The 17197-nt window shown below is 40.3% G+C and overlaps 1 protein-coding gene across 2 annotated transcripts in view; it reads right to left on the reverse strand.

Annotated features, from left to right (window-relative positions):
* The window catches only part of LOC121629118 (partitioning defective 3 homolog), a 432758-nt gene that overhangs the window by 184085 nt on the left and 231476 nt on the right, over positions 1–17197 (reverse strand). Inside the window, exons 13-15 of one of the 2 annotated variants that reach the window (XM_041968670.1) lie at positions 5890–5922; positions 4839–5027; positions 4097–4267 (exon numbers count right to left, since the gene is read on the reverse strand). In XM_041968670.1, coding sequence (XP_041824604.1) covers positions 4097–4267; positions 4839–5027; positions 5890–5922 — 393 coding nt within the window. The remainder of the gene's footprint in view (positions 1–4096; positions 4268–4838; positions 5028–5889; positions 5923–17197) is intronic. The other variant, XM_041968671.1, reaches the window with a different exon arrangement.

A 17197-nucleotide genomic window follows, 5' to 3' on the forward strand; every position in this document is an offset into this window, starting at 1 on the left:
ATGTCTCCTGATATTGATTAATTTGTCAATTTTAGCCAGACTTTGTCTTTGCGTTGGCCCTGTAATGGACTGGCAACCCATCCTGGGTTTAGCCGCCTCTCAAATGATTGCTGGAATTTTAAATTGGATCAAATGAGTGTAGAAAATAGATGGATAAGCTTCTGACATGATATGTGGTGATCAATAGTCGAGATGCCAAACTTTTTCTCCATGATTTCGTCTCTAAATAGAATTACTTTATAAACTTTAGTTGTTATGAAACAGTGAGACATCAGAGTTGATGGATAAATGATTAGATTAGGGTCAGTAAATTCTTCAAGTAATGTGAAGAAAAGAGGGACGATAGTTCAAAACAAATATGACAACAATGCTTAACAACCAAATTACTATATCAGATCTGCATTTGATTCAGTCACAAGACTCTGCTCACACACACGGAAGATGGAGAAGAGCCTGGAAATGTTGCGAAAAATGAATTAGAATAATTACTTTTCCATAAATGTAATTGCTTAAACACATGTGACGATATATTAATATATTAATAGAACTCTTAACATAGAGGGAGGAATTTTACAGCAGCCAAAGCAGAGATGCAATTACAAAACTTTGAAAAAATTGGCAGTGACCAATCATGTCTTCTGACTATCTGGGGCAGAACTGTACTTTTTCACATGGAGGGAATCTGTGGAGAATAGAAAGGTTTCCCTTGTTCTGATTTAGAGAGAACGAGGTGCAACTTTATGGTTATTTGTGCAGGTATTGAATGGATTTCCACATTTCACTATATATCTGAACACTTTGCGTTGCTTTTTGCTTGACTGAACTGCTGAACTGAGGCATACGCACCTAATGGTGTTTCCCTCATACACTGATATATGTAGAGACCTTAGAGACATGATGTATGATGTTAGAAAGTCACTTGATTTCACACTAAAACAAGGCAAACACAACATTCAAACAGCTTGTATGGTTCTCCATCGGCAGAAAGTCAAAGTATGCATTTTAGATTTCTTAACCACTAATTTTATAGCTACAGAAACACAGCAGTGTTGTTAAACATTAGTCTGAGACACCAAGTGGATCTATCTGTGTGATTGAGATCATGCATCAATGTGTTTGTGTACCACAGAGTCACACAGCCCTGCCATACCTTTAGAGAATTTAAATGTTAACCCACTTAAGTGTTAAATGTCCTTTTCATCGCCTAAATTGTGAGTGATTTTGTGGTTAAAGTTCTCTTCTCCAACCTCATTTAACCCCAAACTATCACACTGCTCTGGTCCACCAAATAAGCTCTTATTTTAGCATACAAGACAAAGCAAAGTGATAATAAAATCAATGCAGTCTTCATGGTGTGCAGTGGCCTGGATAGGCTGCTCTAACCCCTCCCTCCACCGCTGGTGTACTGGGCCGTGTTGCTAGGCTCTTTTTTCTGCAGACAGTGATGGATCTGATTCATTTCAATGGTGGCTTCCAGTGCTCTCTCCCATTCTGCTGGGTGACAGTGGCAAACTGGTGCAGGCTCCCCATATACCTGTCTGACCAACAGAGCAGAGCTGGGGGTGGGTGTAGCAGCCAGGCACCTTCGTCCACATTTAACTTGTTATTTCAGACCTTAAAATCTAAAGATTTACAATCATATCTTTATTTCCAAAGAGCAGAAACCCTGTAATGACTTCAGACCACCTGTTCAAAGCAGTACGCTCTAAGTAATGCGATATCCTGCAGTGGGACTTTTGCATTATTACATCTTGGTCTTTAATTTCACACATAATTTGAATCTTTTCATGCCAACCTGTTGTTTAAGAGCAGCCAGTGTTGGAATAATCAAGCTATTTACAACCTTCCTTCTAGTCTAAAAAGATTAAATACGTAACAGAGCTTAATGTTAGAATACTTTTCTTCATTTCCCTCCGACATAATGAGTATTTCTTTTAGAAAATACAAGCCTAAATGTCTGCTCTGCACCAGTTTTTCTACCTGTCTGCTTGCTGGTGGGGATTAAAGCTGACAGGAGACTGACTGGGATCCAATGATAGAACTCAGTGAACCTTTGGGGCTGAGCTTTCCCGGGAGGGACATATGCCCTCTCTCTAAGTCTGGAGGTGTAAAGAAGCGGGAAAAGGAGGGAGAGAGCAAATGATGCAAAAGAGTAATATGTTAAAAAACACAGCCGAATCGCTGTGGTGATGCAGCAGCATCATTCAAATGAATTCAAGTCAGTGGAGGATCATGAGCTCAAAGTAGCAGACATTAAAAAAAAACTGTATTAAGATAAAGAGAAAAACAAATGCATGAAGATGCTCGGAGGATGAGGGTTCACAGGGAGGGGCTCAGCATGGTACTTACAACTGACACACAGCCACAGGACACAGGCTCCAATTAGAATCAGTGCAACACTAATCAAAGCTGATCTGCAGCCGGCTGCAGGGATGAACGCGCACGAGACTGTGAATGCATTCAGTCACGCTGCCAATCACATTTCAGATTCACTCCAATCCTTCTGAATTCAGATCTCTGTTTTACAATATTATACAAAACTCTTTTTTTTACTGCTCTCTGATAAGTTCAGTATTACAATGAACATTTACAGAGATGAAATCCAAACATTTTCAATATTCCTTATGGCTGCCACATGACAAATATCAGCCGAGCTATGCAACATGTTCCTTTATCCGTCCATCTTACAGTTTTATACCGCAGGGCTGTCAATCATAACCCACTGAAGTGATTCTTAGAGATCATATCGAGGTCCACTGTGGGCTAAAAAAAAGGTATTGCAAATGTCAAACAGGAAATGGGATGGTTAGAAGATTTGCATGCTGATAATAGCTTCGGAAATGTCTTTCCCCAGATATCTGAAGATACAAAAGCTTAGAGATATTAGGCCGAACAGTGAGGTGGGTGAGGATGGAGATCAACCATTTACCAGTCAGTAAAGAGGAAAACTAGATATCCTTATGCTCATATTTTCTCCATTGAATCATTTGTAAAATTTGTTATACAACCCTGATTCTAAAAAGTTGGGATACTAAAACAATAATAAAAACAGATTTCAATGATTTCTAAATCTCATATTTTAAATATAAGCTGATAGTGAATTTGATGGCAGCAACACATCTGGAAAAAGTAGTTCTAGCATGATGTTCAGCATCGTGTAGCATCCCCTCTTCTTTTGGAAACATCTGGGAAGTGAGGAGACCAGTTGCTGGAGTTTTAGGAGAGGAATGTTGTCCCATTCTGGTCTGATGCAGGACTCTAGCTGCTCTACAGTCCTGGACCTTGGCTGCATTTTTCACTACTTGTTTATTTGGCAGAGACAGGGCATAAAAAAAACCAAAAACTCTTCTAAATATGGCAGATTTAGCCAAAGGGTTATTTTCAACGGTTGTCTTACAATGGTTCCCTGAAATAATGAAAAGGAGTTGATGATCCAAATATTTTCTACTGGCAAAAGATCTGGACTGAAGGCAGATGTTCTCTGGATAGGAGCAGATGTTGCTCTAAAACCTCCATACACTTTTCTGCATTGATGGAGCTTCACAGATGTGGATGCTGCCCCAGCACACAGAGATTCCTTCTGATTCTCTGAGTCTTTTAATGATATTACACCCTGTAGATGGTGGGATCTTTAAAGTCTTCACAACTATATCTTCTGGAGCCTTTTTCTGAAATTCTTCCACAATTTTTGACCTAATTAGTTGTCAAATACTTGTCCAGGGGTTTTTGATTTGTACCAATTACTTTTCCAGCCTTTTGTTGCTCCTGATCAAACTTTTTCCAGACATGCCATAAGATTCACTATCAGCTCATATTTTCCATCAGTGGTAAAATGTCTCAGTTTCATCATCTGATATGTTGTTTAGCTTCTACTGGGAATAAAATGTGAGTTGATGTAATTTGGAGACCTAACCTGTTAGAATTGGGGTTTTAAGTGTCTAAATGATAAGTGTTGTAGCTACTGTATTTAGGTACTTCTGTGATGATGTAAATCAAGCCTAGATTATTCCCTTTAATACTAGTGGTGCCAAATTGAGGAAAACAAGGCCAGACGGTGACGGTAGTTATCATGTCTCTTTCCTAACAGTTGCTTTACCTCGCCATCTCTGGCCATCCGCCGAGCCACGACGAGCTGAATCATCCCTCGTATGTTCCCCTCCACGGACATGGACTTGCGGAGTGTTTCCATGGCTTCCTGGTTGGTCTTCCTGAGCAGTGACTCTCCATTAACAGCAATGAGCTGGTCGTTGACCCGCAGACGTCCGTCCTACAAACAAATGACAGTTGGATTTTCCAGATGTTTACGAGGATATTTTTAGAAATCATATGAATTCCAATGAGAAACAGAGCCCGATTATAAACTTATATATTATATACAGCTTTCTGAGATCAGATTTAAATGTCTCGGCGATTTATGGCTTTACAGGAAACAGCCACTGGCATTCATGAGCACTGCTATCATTTTTTTAAAGAGAATAATAGAATCTAACTGAACATTTCTGCCCCGAGGAGGGATTTTACAATATTGTGGTGATGAAGCTGGAAAACATTGCACAACAAATCTGAAAATCTTCTGTGTATCCTGTGTGGCAGCAGCTTTGTGTTGGTTCTACCTGCAGGAACTTGATTTATTTATTTATTTAATTCAGTTTATTTAAAAGGGAGAATGCACATTAATCCACATTTTAATTTAAATTTAAAATGTAAATGTGCCAGAGTTAGTAGTCCCATGGCAGGTCAATACAACAACATACAGTACATATACTATAATAAAAAAAACTATATTATACACAATAACAGCAGAAATTTGATCATCAGAGTCAGGAAGCTGTACTTGCCTTGCTAGCAGCACCTCCATTGATAATGGATTTTACAAAGATGCCCAAGTCAGCGTGGTTCTCCTTGGACCGGTTCCCCTTGACGCTGACCCCCAAACCTGCGGAGCCCGAGTCATTCAGGGGGATCTCATAGGTCATGAACATCTGTCTTGTACCATCGTGGGTCAACAGCAGTTCATCTTCTTCTTTCTGATGTGACCATTGGAAAAACAGAGATGCATCACTTGGATAATTTGATCTCAGAGGAGAAGTTTAGCTGAATAATAGCCATAAAAAAAAGATATAAACATAGCTGAAAAATTCATTAAATGAGGGTTAGGTGGATTATTTCTTTGCTTTTACATGGAGCCACATTTATCAGGACTGAGCAGCAGAGGTGAAAATGTAGGTTTCAGCCATCCAGCTGTTGGTTATTGGACTTGATGATTGAAGTCTGAGGAAACAAAACATGTTGGTTATTTAACGATGTCTTCATTTAAAGACGAGCTACAGAACTTTTGCAGATTTTCTCTGTGGCAGCATGGTTCACAACTGGCTTCAATACTAAAAACAACCTGAATGCATATAATTATGCTGTAAAAAATGTTGCCCTCCTAAAAGCCCAGACACTGATGATGCACCCTCTGGATACGAGAACTGAAAGAAGCTACTTCTAGTTTTTCCATCCAAGCCAAACCTGAAAAGCACAAACGTGCAATGGCTGCATAGAGAGATCCATGACTGAGCTGCAGGCACGCTACGGTGGCTTCAGCTGTGTTTTTGTTAACACAGCTAAACACGTTTGGTCTTTATCATTTAACTGAAGTCACATGATACAAATACTGTTTCACATCCTTGCTGAGATGAAGAACTGAGAGATTCACATACTTTTAGTCAGATAGTTATATCTTAATGAACAGATTTATCATAAAAAAAAAGAAATAATCCACCAAACACAAATTTTCTGACTTTTTCTACTGTTAATTTAAAGCTTTTTAGCTTTAAATCTGCTGAAAACAATATAAATAAACACAAGCCAGTACACAGCTCTGGCTAGGATAATTTAACTTACTTGCCAAAGTTGGTAAATTGAAGATGAAGCCCACTGTTGCATTAAAGAACAACAATGACAAAAATAAATAAATAACATTGAATAAAAGAACAGTAATTCATGTGAATGACAGGAAAATGGAAAGTAGGCACACCAGGTAACTCAGACAAGGTAAAAAAACAGACGAGGGAAGCAGAAGAAAATCAATATGGAAGCTCAGGCCTGCCGTTTTCAATTGGTCAAACCGTCAAACTGAATGCTTCTGATTCCTTTTTATCAGCATGATTGTGGGAACAGAAGGTTACCGGAGAACTCAGAAAATCCCAGACAGCCATTTGATGCTCAGCAGCAGCACACCGCCCCTCTCTGAGCACAACTTAGAAAGAAAAGTTGCCTCATGTTCAGGACTTGACTCTCCTGATCTATTCAATCAAATGGGCCTCTTGTGGAAAAGAACAGTGTTTTGTTACAGAACTGATGCTGCACAAGGTCGACTAGCAAGGGTCACAGGAAAAAGGTCCATTCAACTACCACTCGTCACATTTTAAACAATCCCATTATTGTTCCGACACAGTTAAATAAATTTTAAAAGTGTTGTTGGGGTAAGTTTAGAAACTGCTTTGACTGAAGTTGAAGTTTAGGCTGCTTTGACAGTTCGTTGCTTCTCCTTCAACATCTCAGTGACGTAACTCCTTTTCCTTAGTCACCTGTGCTCAGAGCCTCCGGATATGTTGGAATTTATACCTGCTGCAAAAATGGTACATCAACAGCAAGCTTGAGCGCAGCATGGTGATGCTGTGATGGCTCAAATTGTACCATACAAATGTTGTTATTACTGAGAGTCAGATTCAGACAAACAACACAGGCAATGGGAGCAAGCGGCCCCAGAAACCGATCACTCCACTTCTAGAGAGACATGTGCATGCGTACGGTCAGAGAGGTGTTGGCCAGGAGAGTGCCCTTCACAGCTGCTCGGATAAAGAGTGAAACCGAAGCAAGATAAAGCATGCAGTGTGTGTTTTTTTGCAGATGAAGGGGTTATTAGGATGCAGTGGTGCGTTCAGGTGGAGGCTCCTTTCAGCACCACTGACTGAGCCCCTATTCTCCACAAGGCCCTCTTTTCTTTCCCTCCCTTCCCTTTCTTCCTTGCCGTCAAAATTGCTGTGCATCTGTTCGTACAACTCTCCAACCGGGCTTTGTCTGCGACTAGACCCTTTAGTCAATTCAGACCACTGGAATCCATTTAATCATGCTGCATTTCAGCACCCCTGGTCCTATCACAGAGATCACCAGCTCTTGTCAGACTGCTGAATGAGGCGGATAGGGGGCAGAAAAAGTAACAACGGGAAGAGAATTTGTTATCCAGGGCAGTGGTGGACATAATGCATCAGCAGGGTCCAAATCCATATCCTTATCTTGACTTTTCAATGGGATCATTTCTGAAGGCTCTGACAGCCTTTACGGTGAACTACATAAACTCATGAGTTGGTTGGAATGTCGATCCACTGATGTGCATCACACATGTACAATTTCCACTCTGAAAGGAACATTTGTGGCTGAAAGAGCTTGTGCGTCAATGGAAGAGTAAATCTTTATCTTTGATCAAGACGTTTTATCAAATTAGTATTAATGTATAGGGGCTAAGAGTTATGTCATCAGGCTTTTAGTCCAGCAGCTAAAAATAGCAACACGTCACTTGGAAAAATTACTTTGGATAAACAAAGTCAGAGTTTTTGTGTGTGTGTGTGTGTGTGTGTGTGTGCACACTGGCTTCCTAAATGATGACAGAATAACCACCTAGTCAGAGATGTGCTCTGGGAACAGAAGACCAAGGCAGAGAATGAGACAGCAGTGTAACGTTTTCATCAGCGCCGCTAGCCAAGAAGGAGTTTGTCAGGCTGCTTGACAGGCCTTGTTGCACCAATTGAACTCATAGAGAGATGGATTTGACTACCTTTGAGGAAGAGAAAAGAGAAAGCTCATTGTTCAGAGCTTAGGGCCATGTTTGCACCTGGGACAGAGAGCATAAACATACAGACAGCCGAGGAAGTGATGGAAAAACTGTGAAAAGGTTACATGATGAAGTAAAAACAGGAGAAGTTAAATTTTCTTTCTTTTTTGTTATTTTCTTAAATTAATTTTTTTCCTCAGGTATGCTCAAGAACATATAAAAAATTATGAAGCCACATCTGTCCTCTAAACCAGTGATTCCCAAGCTATTTTTCCTGAGGACCTACAACTAGCGAAAAGCTGAGGACCCCCACCCGCCCCGTGTTGAAGCCATGCTGGGCTTTATGCTTTAATTTGCTGCTTCTCACCATAAATGATGCATTCTGGATGACTTCTTTCCTTTGATGAAACCAAAGTTAAGCTAATTACCAACATGTAGCCTTACGTTTTTTTCTCTAAATAGGGACAAATTATCTGCTTTGTGGCGTATCTCAGACACATCTCATACATGAAATGGTGCAAAATGTTTTCAGGCTTCCACAACTCCAGTTCCATGTGAATAAAACACCCAGATGACAAAAAACCTAAACATATACCCTCAATTTGTCTCTGTGTGGACATGTGTTGTGTTCTAAGATGCAGTTGGGTGCCGAGAGAGGACGCTATAGACGATTGTGTGAGAAGGGAAGAAGAAAGAGAATAAAGCTGGAAGTGAAGCACAGTCATGGTCTCTTAACTCTGGAACACCTACAGCTAAACACCACAAATTGGCGACAAGGTTGGCTGTTTCCGTACCTTTACCTGCACCTTTCTTGCCTTGCCCAGGTGAACCTGCTATTACTTTCACCACTTGGCTGAAAATGTTCGAGAACTACATGCTAGTTATAGATGCTACCGGGGATAGCTGGCCTGATGCTAGGAAACGAGCCATTCTTCTCCATGCATCGGTACTGAGGGACAAAGACTGTTCTATACCTTGCCAGATACAGGCACATGTTACGCCTCTGCTGTGGAAGGATTAAAGAAACACTTCGTTCCTAAAGTGAATGTGATTGCAGAACGTCACAAATTCCGACAGAGGACACAGAGACCGGGTGAGTCAGTCAATGACTTTATTACTGCACTACGTGAGCTTGCTGCCACGTGTGAGTTTGGGGACATGGAAAATCAGGTGTTTCGTGATCAATTAATAGAGCATGTTGCCAATACACGTATACGAGACAGATTGTTGCTGGAATCAGACTTAACCCTGGCTTAAGTTACTACACTTTCCTTTCAAATTGAAGCCGGACTGCGTAATGTCGACGTTCTTTCTGACAAAGCTAATGCTACCGCTACTGCTTCTGCTACAACAGTGAGAGCCATACACTCGCAACCACGAGTAAAGAAGAAAATGGCGTCTGTCAGTCCAACTGCTGGTGAAAGCCGTTGCTGCTACCGCTGCAGATCTACTAATCACCTTGCTAATAAACCAACATGCCCTGCTCCTAAAACAAAATGCAATTCCTGAGGAAACGTCGGACATTTTGCAAAAGTTGAGGGTTGAGGGTAACAGAGTCATCTCTACAAAAAGCTCCAGTACTGCCCAAGACACTCAGCCTGCAACTCTCACAACACAAACTGCAACAGGGGCACCAACTACACCTCTAACTGCTCCACTAGCACAAGTACAAGAAGTTGGATGTGCAAAGGGCTTCGTGCACAAAATCAAAATGAAACCAAATACTACACCAGTACAGCAAAAGCTGAGGAGACTTCCATTTTCAGTGAGACAAGCTGTTACAGAAGAACTTAAAGACCTGCAAAACAAAGGGGAAACTTCTGAGGTTCCACACATGGTTGCTGCTGTGTTTCAGCAATCTGTACATGCAGTGTCATTAACAGATTTCACTAGTGATTTGTAAATCTCATACGCCCACATTTTATTCCCTATCCTGTAAGACCCATAGCATGATTCAAAGTGAAACCAGCAAATATCATATAGAACTATATGGCCACCAAGACACAAAAAGATGCAAAAGATGGCAACCTGAGTCACATGTTATAAAATGACTTCAGACTTGACTGAACTAATGGTTTGAGATTCAATAGAAATCTTTCATTCTTAATGTTTTCTTCCTGATCTGCTGTCTGATGGATGTGGTTCATCGCCTCTAAACGCTGATGTAATGTTACTCAGAGACAATGAAGCCAACGTCAGCCCCATGCAACACACCTGTTGCTGCTCCACCTTTCATCCTAACTTTTGGGTATAAAAACTTCATAAAAGGGACAAATAAAAGATCAGCAAACTGCAACTATGAGACAACATCCTCCTTAACCTGCAGAGGTTAGTCAACACAGCTAATGTTAGCATCTATGTAAGCAGCTATGTTAGCAACATGCTAAGAGCTACAGCGGCGAAAACACTAGCTTCTTGCTATCATTGTACTAAAATAAAGTTAACTCCATCAGTTGGCTCCACTGGAAGTGCTCAGTAAAAATTTTTCCCATAAACTGCTTTTTTACCATGATGATGCTGAACTGGGACCAGACTGGGATCAGACCACTGTAAACATAATTTTTACTGGGTCTGTTTATTAGAAAAGTACAGCTGTTGCTGGTTTAGGAATGTAAGGAATATTTATTGGACCTGCAAGTACTGGCTCTAAATTAATTTAAATATTGAGTTATGGGTTGTTTTTTTTTCTTCTTCTTCTTTTTACAATTTAAAAAAATGTTTAAAATAAAAATTGTCTGTACTGATCTCACACAAATATTTCAAACCATTTAAAAGAAAATAATCTATAATCTAAATCTAATCTAAAATAATCTGCTATATCTCTCCCCCTCAGCTTCCGTGTTGACCAGTGGCCTTTACTCCCAGCCGTTGGAATCACACAGAGGGACCCGGCAGGGGTGCCTGCTGAGCCCTCTTCTCTTCACCATTGCCATAGAACCACTGGCCATAGCCATCCGTATTAACGGGAAGATCAGGGCAATATTGAGAGCGGTGTGGAGCATAAAATTTCATTATATGCACATGAGCTGCTTCTTTTCATCTCAGGTCCTAAAAATTCTCTCTCTGAAGTCCTCTCGCTTTTTAAAACCTTTGGCTGCATCTCAGGTTACAGGAATAATCTGGGTAAAAGTGAATTATTCCCAATCAGCAGGAAGGCACACAATTTATGTGACAGGACCTCTCCGCCTAAAGTAGTGACGATGCACATTACTTACCTTGGAATTTGCATTACGAGGAACCATGGGCACCTTTACAAACATAACTCTTTCTCTTATTGGCAGGATTAAATTGATCAAAATGACAAGATTTCCCAAATTTCTATACCTTTTTCAATGCCTCCCTATTCTTATCCCTAAATCATTTTATAAAGCACTAGATTCTCTGCTTGGCTCTTATATTTGGAATGGCAAGCCTCCTAGGTTGCGTAGAGTGTTCCTGCAAAGGCCGAAGCAAGATGGTGGTATGGCCCTCCCTAATTTCCAGCACTACTATTGGGCTGCGAATATTCGTTGTCTTTTACACTGGGTCCAATTCCACCTCGACCCGTCCCCCCTTGTTTGGGTGGCAATTGAGGTCAGCGCAGTCAGTTCATTTTCTTTACCTGCTCTTGTGTGTGCTGCACTCCCACTATCTCCAATATGCCCTGGTGGCAACATGGTGATTAAGAACTCTTTGGGCATCTGGGCTTAGTTTCGCGAACACTTTGGACTGCAGGGTATGTCACTTAAGTCCCCCATTGCCTCCAACCATTTTTTCACCCCTTCATTTATGGATAAGGCCTTTAATGTCTGACACAACAAAATTCTTGAGTGTCTGGCTGATCTATTTGTGGATCAAAAATTTGCTTCTTTTTTCAATCTAAGCCAAACCTTTGGTCTCCCTAGTTCACACTTCTTTAGGTTTCTCCAGATATGGCATTATGTGCAGAACCTGAATCCAAATTTTCCCATTGAACCCCCAGCCAAAAGTTTAGATCCCCAGAGGTAATGTGTCTCACCTCTACGGCCTCATCTCCAAGATACACAGCTCTCCCCTCGTAGCTATCACAACAGCATGGGAGCAGGATCTTAACTCACCTTTTATGGATGACACATGGAAGCTAGTCCTTAAACACATAAACTCTTCCTCTATTTGTGCTAGACATGCACTTTTACAGTTTAAAGTATTTCACTGGATTCATATTTCCAAGACTAAGTTAACTCGTCTTATGTTATGTAGTCACAGTCCATTATTTAATTAAGTTCTTTAATAATTAGCAGTGCCATGGGCTAGCATCTAGCCTAACCTGGCATGAAAGGGCACAAGTGGTTGCTTTTCCACTTAGGCACTGGCAGGAGACTGGAGGTGGGAACAGAGAGGAAACCTTCTGCTAACTGGTGGAGTGAGGTCCCGCTTCCTGCTCAGCCTTTCCACATTCTGGATACCTCACTTAGCTAACCATGTGCAAAGAAAAATCTGTGGTGAATGTGTACAGGTGGGGTTTTTTAAGAACTGCAGAAATAAAGAAAAGCATTAGGGACAAAAAGAAAGAGCAAATGAATCACAAATAGCTCTGTTCACACAGAACTGAGTTCTCTGCACATCAATGCCTAAAACAATTAACACTGCTCAAATCTTTGTTCCCCACGCGGCCCAGTTTGGTGACATAAAGGTCATTGGAAATGAATTTAGAAGAGCTAAAAGAAATCAGCCATGGGTGTAATTACAAAAGAGGTGCAGGGGTGATAAGTGTGGAACACAAAATTCAACATTTTCTGACAAAGGGGATGAATATTAAATACATCTAAGCCCTAAAAACAGATTCTGGTAGAATGAGGGCATGGGGCAAGCAGCTGGCAGGGGTCACCTTTAAGTTAGGGGTGTCAAATCTACGGCCCGGGAGCCAAAACTGGCCAGACAGAGGGTCAGATCTGGTCTCCAGGATGAATTTGTTAGAGTTTAAATATTTCTGTTTAAATGTAAAACATTTCCAAGTCAGGAGGAGAACTTGTTCCATCGTTTCTATCTTTCTGACGTCGGATGTGACTTCGGTTTGTATGATGAGGTGAGTCAGTTCAGGTGGTCAGGATTACTACACACATGTGGAAATGTACACATGTGTACATTTAAAATAACTGTAAAAATTACTCAGATAATCATGTTAAATACTGGATTTTTCTCTTCCAGATACCTGAAATGACATTTTTGCTGGTTTATAGATCCACACTGGCCTGAAAGTTGTGAAGCACATCTAAATGTTTAATAGACTACTAATAGAATAGAATAAGAAAGGTAAATATGTCAATAAATAAAGCAAAAACATAAATTAAACATATCCAAAGTAAAAATGAATTAATAAAAATCATTTACAAAGATAATTATAATTATTTACTACATCCATAAGTATTCATATCAATGTTTTATAAATGAATATATATATAATAAAATTAGATGAGTGAAAATCTATTATTATAATTCTTATATCTTAAAATATCACTGTTATATTTAATATATAAATAAGTAAAATACGTTTAAAAAACTGAGGCCAAATATTGTAACTGAAACTTACTTTTTATGTTTCATGTTGTTCATAATATTTTCTAAAAGTTTGGTACATGAAATGTAAACATCTTGATGATGAACTTGTACGTCTTTGCACTAAAACAAAAGGGGGAAAAGTTTTCATTATTTATAGGTTGTTATGCTGTTACTTTACTGGTTCATCCCATTTGATATCAAATTGCGCTGAAAGTGTCCCCAGAACAAAAAAAAAAAAAAAAACACTCCTGGTTTAAGTGTTTGTGAACTAACATCCTATCTTCCTCGCTGGTAATCCAGCAGTTTGACTCGGCCTGACAGATGGGGACAAGTTCCCTTTAAGGATTTTCTAATGTGGGAGCTCATTAACATAAATCCTATTTTTGAGATCTGTCGACATCAGGAAAAGGCATCATGGCTCTTGGCTATCAGTGACGTCGGTCCATGAATGCCACAGTTTGTCCTGGCAGACGGAGTTCACCTGGTGCTTCAGGAGATCATTTAAGAAAAGATAAAATTGAATGAAAGAGCATCAAAAATGATAAGGTGACCCGGAAGTGTGCGTGACAAACGGGAATGTTTGTGAAGGCATTTCAGTGGAACCAAAGAGCATCACAAAGCAGATGCTTCTCATTTACAACTAATGGTGAATAAAAAGAAAGAAAAAAGCCTTTTGCAATGTCCAACTACATAAACACACGAGGCCATTATGGGTTCTGGAAACAGATGCTGAATCCCCTTCGGGAGAGTAAGTGTGTCACCATAAGTGGCCTTTAACTACCTTGTTTATGGGAGCAGCACAATGCAGCGCTGCACTGTCCCGTACTCCTCGCTGCACTGACAGGAAGCATAATTACAGCAACAGCTGCTGAAAAGTGCTAAACGAAAACAGGTGGCACGGACGAGACACGCTCAGAAATCGTTAACCAGGCTGGCATTGTCTTCCACCACGCCTGGCAGCTTTAGCTTTAATTACAAACTGAACTCTGCTCTCCGATCACACAACGTTCCAAGCTGATGTAGAGCAGTCTTTGCAAGCTTTTTACAACAGAGCGTGTGGCTGATAACAGAGAACAAAATCAAGAGATTAGAGGAGAGGAAGAAAATGAGATGGAAGTATTCACTTAAATAAGTAAAATGGGAGAAACATATGGATCCAGAAAGAATGCATTTTCCAGATTTTTGGTGCTCGTGAAGGTTTTACTCACTAATCATCTGTCATTTCAGAGATGTGTTTTTAGGGATGTAATAGAGAGAAAATTTGTCCTTTTCAGCCAAACTCTTCTGAAAACTCTCAGAGATGGTGTCAATTACCCATCTCTAACGTAACTTTCCTCAAGTAATTCTTGTAGTTTTACCTAAATCTTCAACTTCGAATTTCCAGAAATAATTTACAAAGAACTAGTTAACTAACCAAATTAGTGAGAAATTTGCTGATTGCACTCCTTATATTAAGGCAGCTGGATCAGTTTTAAAGCTGAATCACAACTGGGATTCATTATGGAAGAAGTGTGAATATTAAGAAATGACTCATCTCCTCGAGCTGTTTGCCAGTTTCTACTGGGGTAATATATCCTGCTCAGCTGCCTGCTGCTATATAAAAAAACTGCTTAAAAGAAGGAGGATATTGTCTTTTGCACTTTATCAGTAAAAGTTGCAACACATTACATCATCCCTGCAAGGGCACAAGAAAAGCATTAGTCTTAGAGACATCTAATTATATTAACTCCAAAGATGTTTCTTTTGGCATGGCAGCAGGTACAGAGCAGCAGATAGCCCTGTCATCACCGCTTCAGTCAAATAAGTCAAAATGTTTTATCATCATGAGTCCAAAGCAATAAAGGATGGAAACCAGGAAATTTAAAGGGAAATCAGGCATTTCCATTTGATCCTGAAACTCCACCCAAAGTGTATAATATAGTGTATAATACACCCTATAGTGTATAATATCAGAAGATTCATAGAATCAGGAGGAATCTCTGTGTGCATTGGACAAGGATGCTGAGGTCTTCTGCATTAAAAGCAGACATGATTCTCTACTGGAAACCACGGCATGGATTCCGAAAGACTTCCAGAAACCACTGTCTGTGAACACAGTTCACCCTGAAATCCACAAATGCAGGTTAAAGCTCCATCATGTAAAGAAGAAGCCAGATGTGAACAGGATCCAGAAACAGCGCCGTCTTCTGTGGACCAAAGCACATTTAAAATGGTCTGAGGCAAAGTGGAAACCTGGATGAAAATGTGAACTAGTTTGTGGAAAGCATGGACGGCGTGTCCTGCAGACTAAAGAGGAGAGGGAGCATCCAGCTTGTTATCAGTGGACAGGTGAAAAGCTGCATCTCTGATGGGATGGGGCTGCATTAGTGTCTATGACGTGGGCAGCTTCTACATCTGTGAAGCTCCATCAATGCTGAAAAGTACATGGAGGTTTTAGAGCAACATCTGCTCCCATCCAGACAACGTCTCTTTCAAGGAAGACCTTGCAGGTTTCGACAAGCCAATGGAACCCTGTTCCAACTTTTTCCAGACATGTTGCTGCCATCAGATTCACTATCAGCTCATATTTTCCATCACACGGTAAAATGTATCAGTTTCATCATCTGATTTGTTGTTTATCTTCTACTGAGAATAAAATATGAGTTGATGAGATTTGGAAATTATTGCAATCCGTTATTAGTTATATTTTACACAGCATTCCAACTTTTTTGGGAATTGGGGTTGTAGAGCTGGACCTCTAATGTAGAGCCCTGCGCGGGACTATTTTCTTCAATCCCACTCCCACTAAAATTCTGACCATTACTGCCCACTACAGCTGCCCATCTCAGTCACTCCCACCCGCTCCAGAAGACCCATATATAGGCCACAAACATCTGTTTGACAAAAAGATGTCTAAATATCTGCAAATCTATTAAACCGATGTGCCAATATCACATTAAAATTGAACAACTGAAACAACTGAAAACCCTGAGACATGTTAAAAAAAAACACTTGGTGTACATTAATGCGGTAGAACACAGAATTACCTGTTTCACTGTGCAGAAAGAGTATACCGCTAAGAAACTCTGGTTTCAAGCTACTGCCTTTCTTTTAAAATGCGCCTGCAGACACTAAATGACAACAAATTCAGGACCAGCTTCCCACTCCCGCCCAGTACGGCCCAAAAACCTCCCACGAGAACTGTGTTGGGTCCCGCAGGATTCCCGACCCAGTGCAGGGCTCTACTCTAACGCTCAGTTACCCATATACATATATTTTCTTCTTCTTTTTTCAACATAGCAGTGCACTAGCCTTACAGGTGGAATTTATCCTTGCATGTAAAACATCCTCCTCTGTTTCGAATGACAAAGATAAATTATCTACTGAGGGATAAATAAATGAAGGAGGAATGAACTTGGCTCTGACTCAACAGATCTGTGTATAATTTACTTGCTTCCAAAGACGGGGGACTGTGTTTTGTTTGCCTAATATCAATTCATTTCTCCCTCTACCGGCTCGGTAAATGGATCTCTGCAGCAAGAAATCAATACAGCTTCATAAGTCACTTCTTGCCTTTCAACTTTAATACAGGCAAATCATGAATGGCAGCCTCAGAGTGCCGAGCAACAAAAAGCCGCTGGAGGAATCTACGGAAACATTGTGGACCTACAGTGAAAGAAACGACACTGGGGAGGTTGTTTGGTCTTCTTCTACCCCTCCAATTATTTATTCTCTATTTCTAAATCATTTAAACTGAAAATATTTTCAGACACCATCTGAATGCCTCAGATCCAGTCCTACTGTGAAAACTAGCGGGGAGGATATAAAACCAGGCCACTTATGAAACAGCCCATTACTCTGCTGTAATTGTCACCAATATTG

Source organism: Melanotaenia boesemani, chromosome 18 (assembly GCF_017639745.1).
Source record: "Melanotaenia boesemani isolate fMelBoe1 chromosome 18, fMelBoe1.pri, whole genome shotgun sequence".
Taxonomy (NCBI): Eukaryota; Metazoa; Chordata; class Actinopteri; order Atheriniformes; family Melanotaeniidae; genus Melanotaenia; species Melanotaenia boesemani.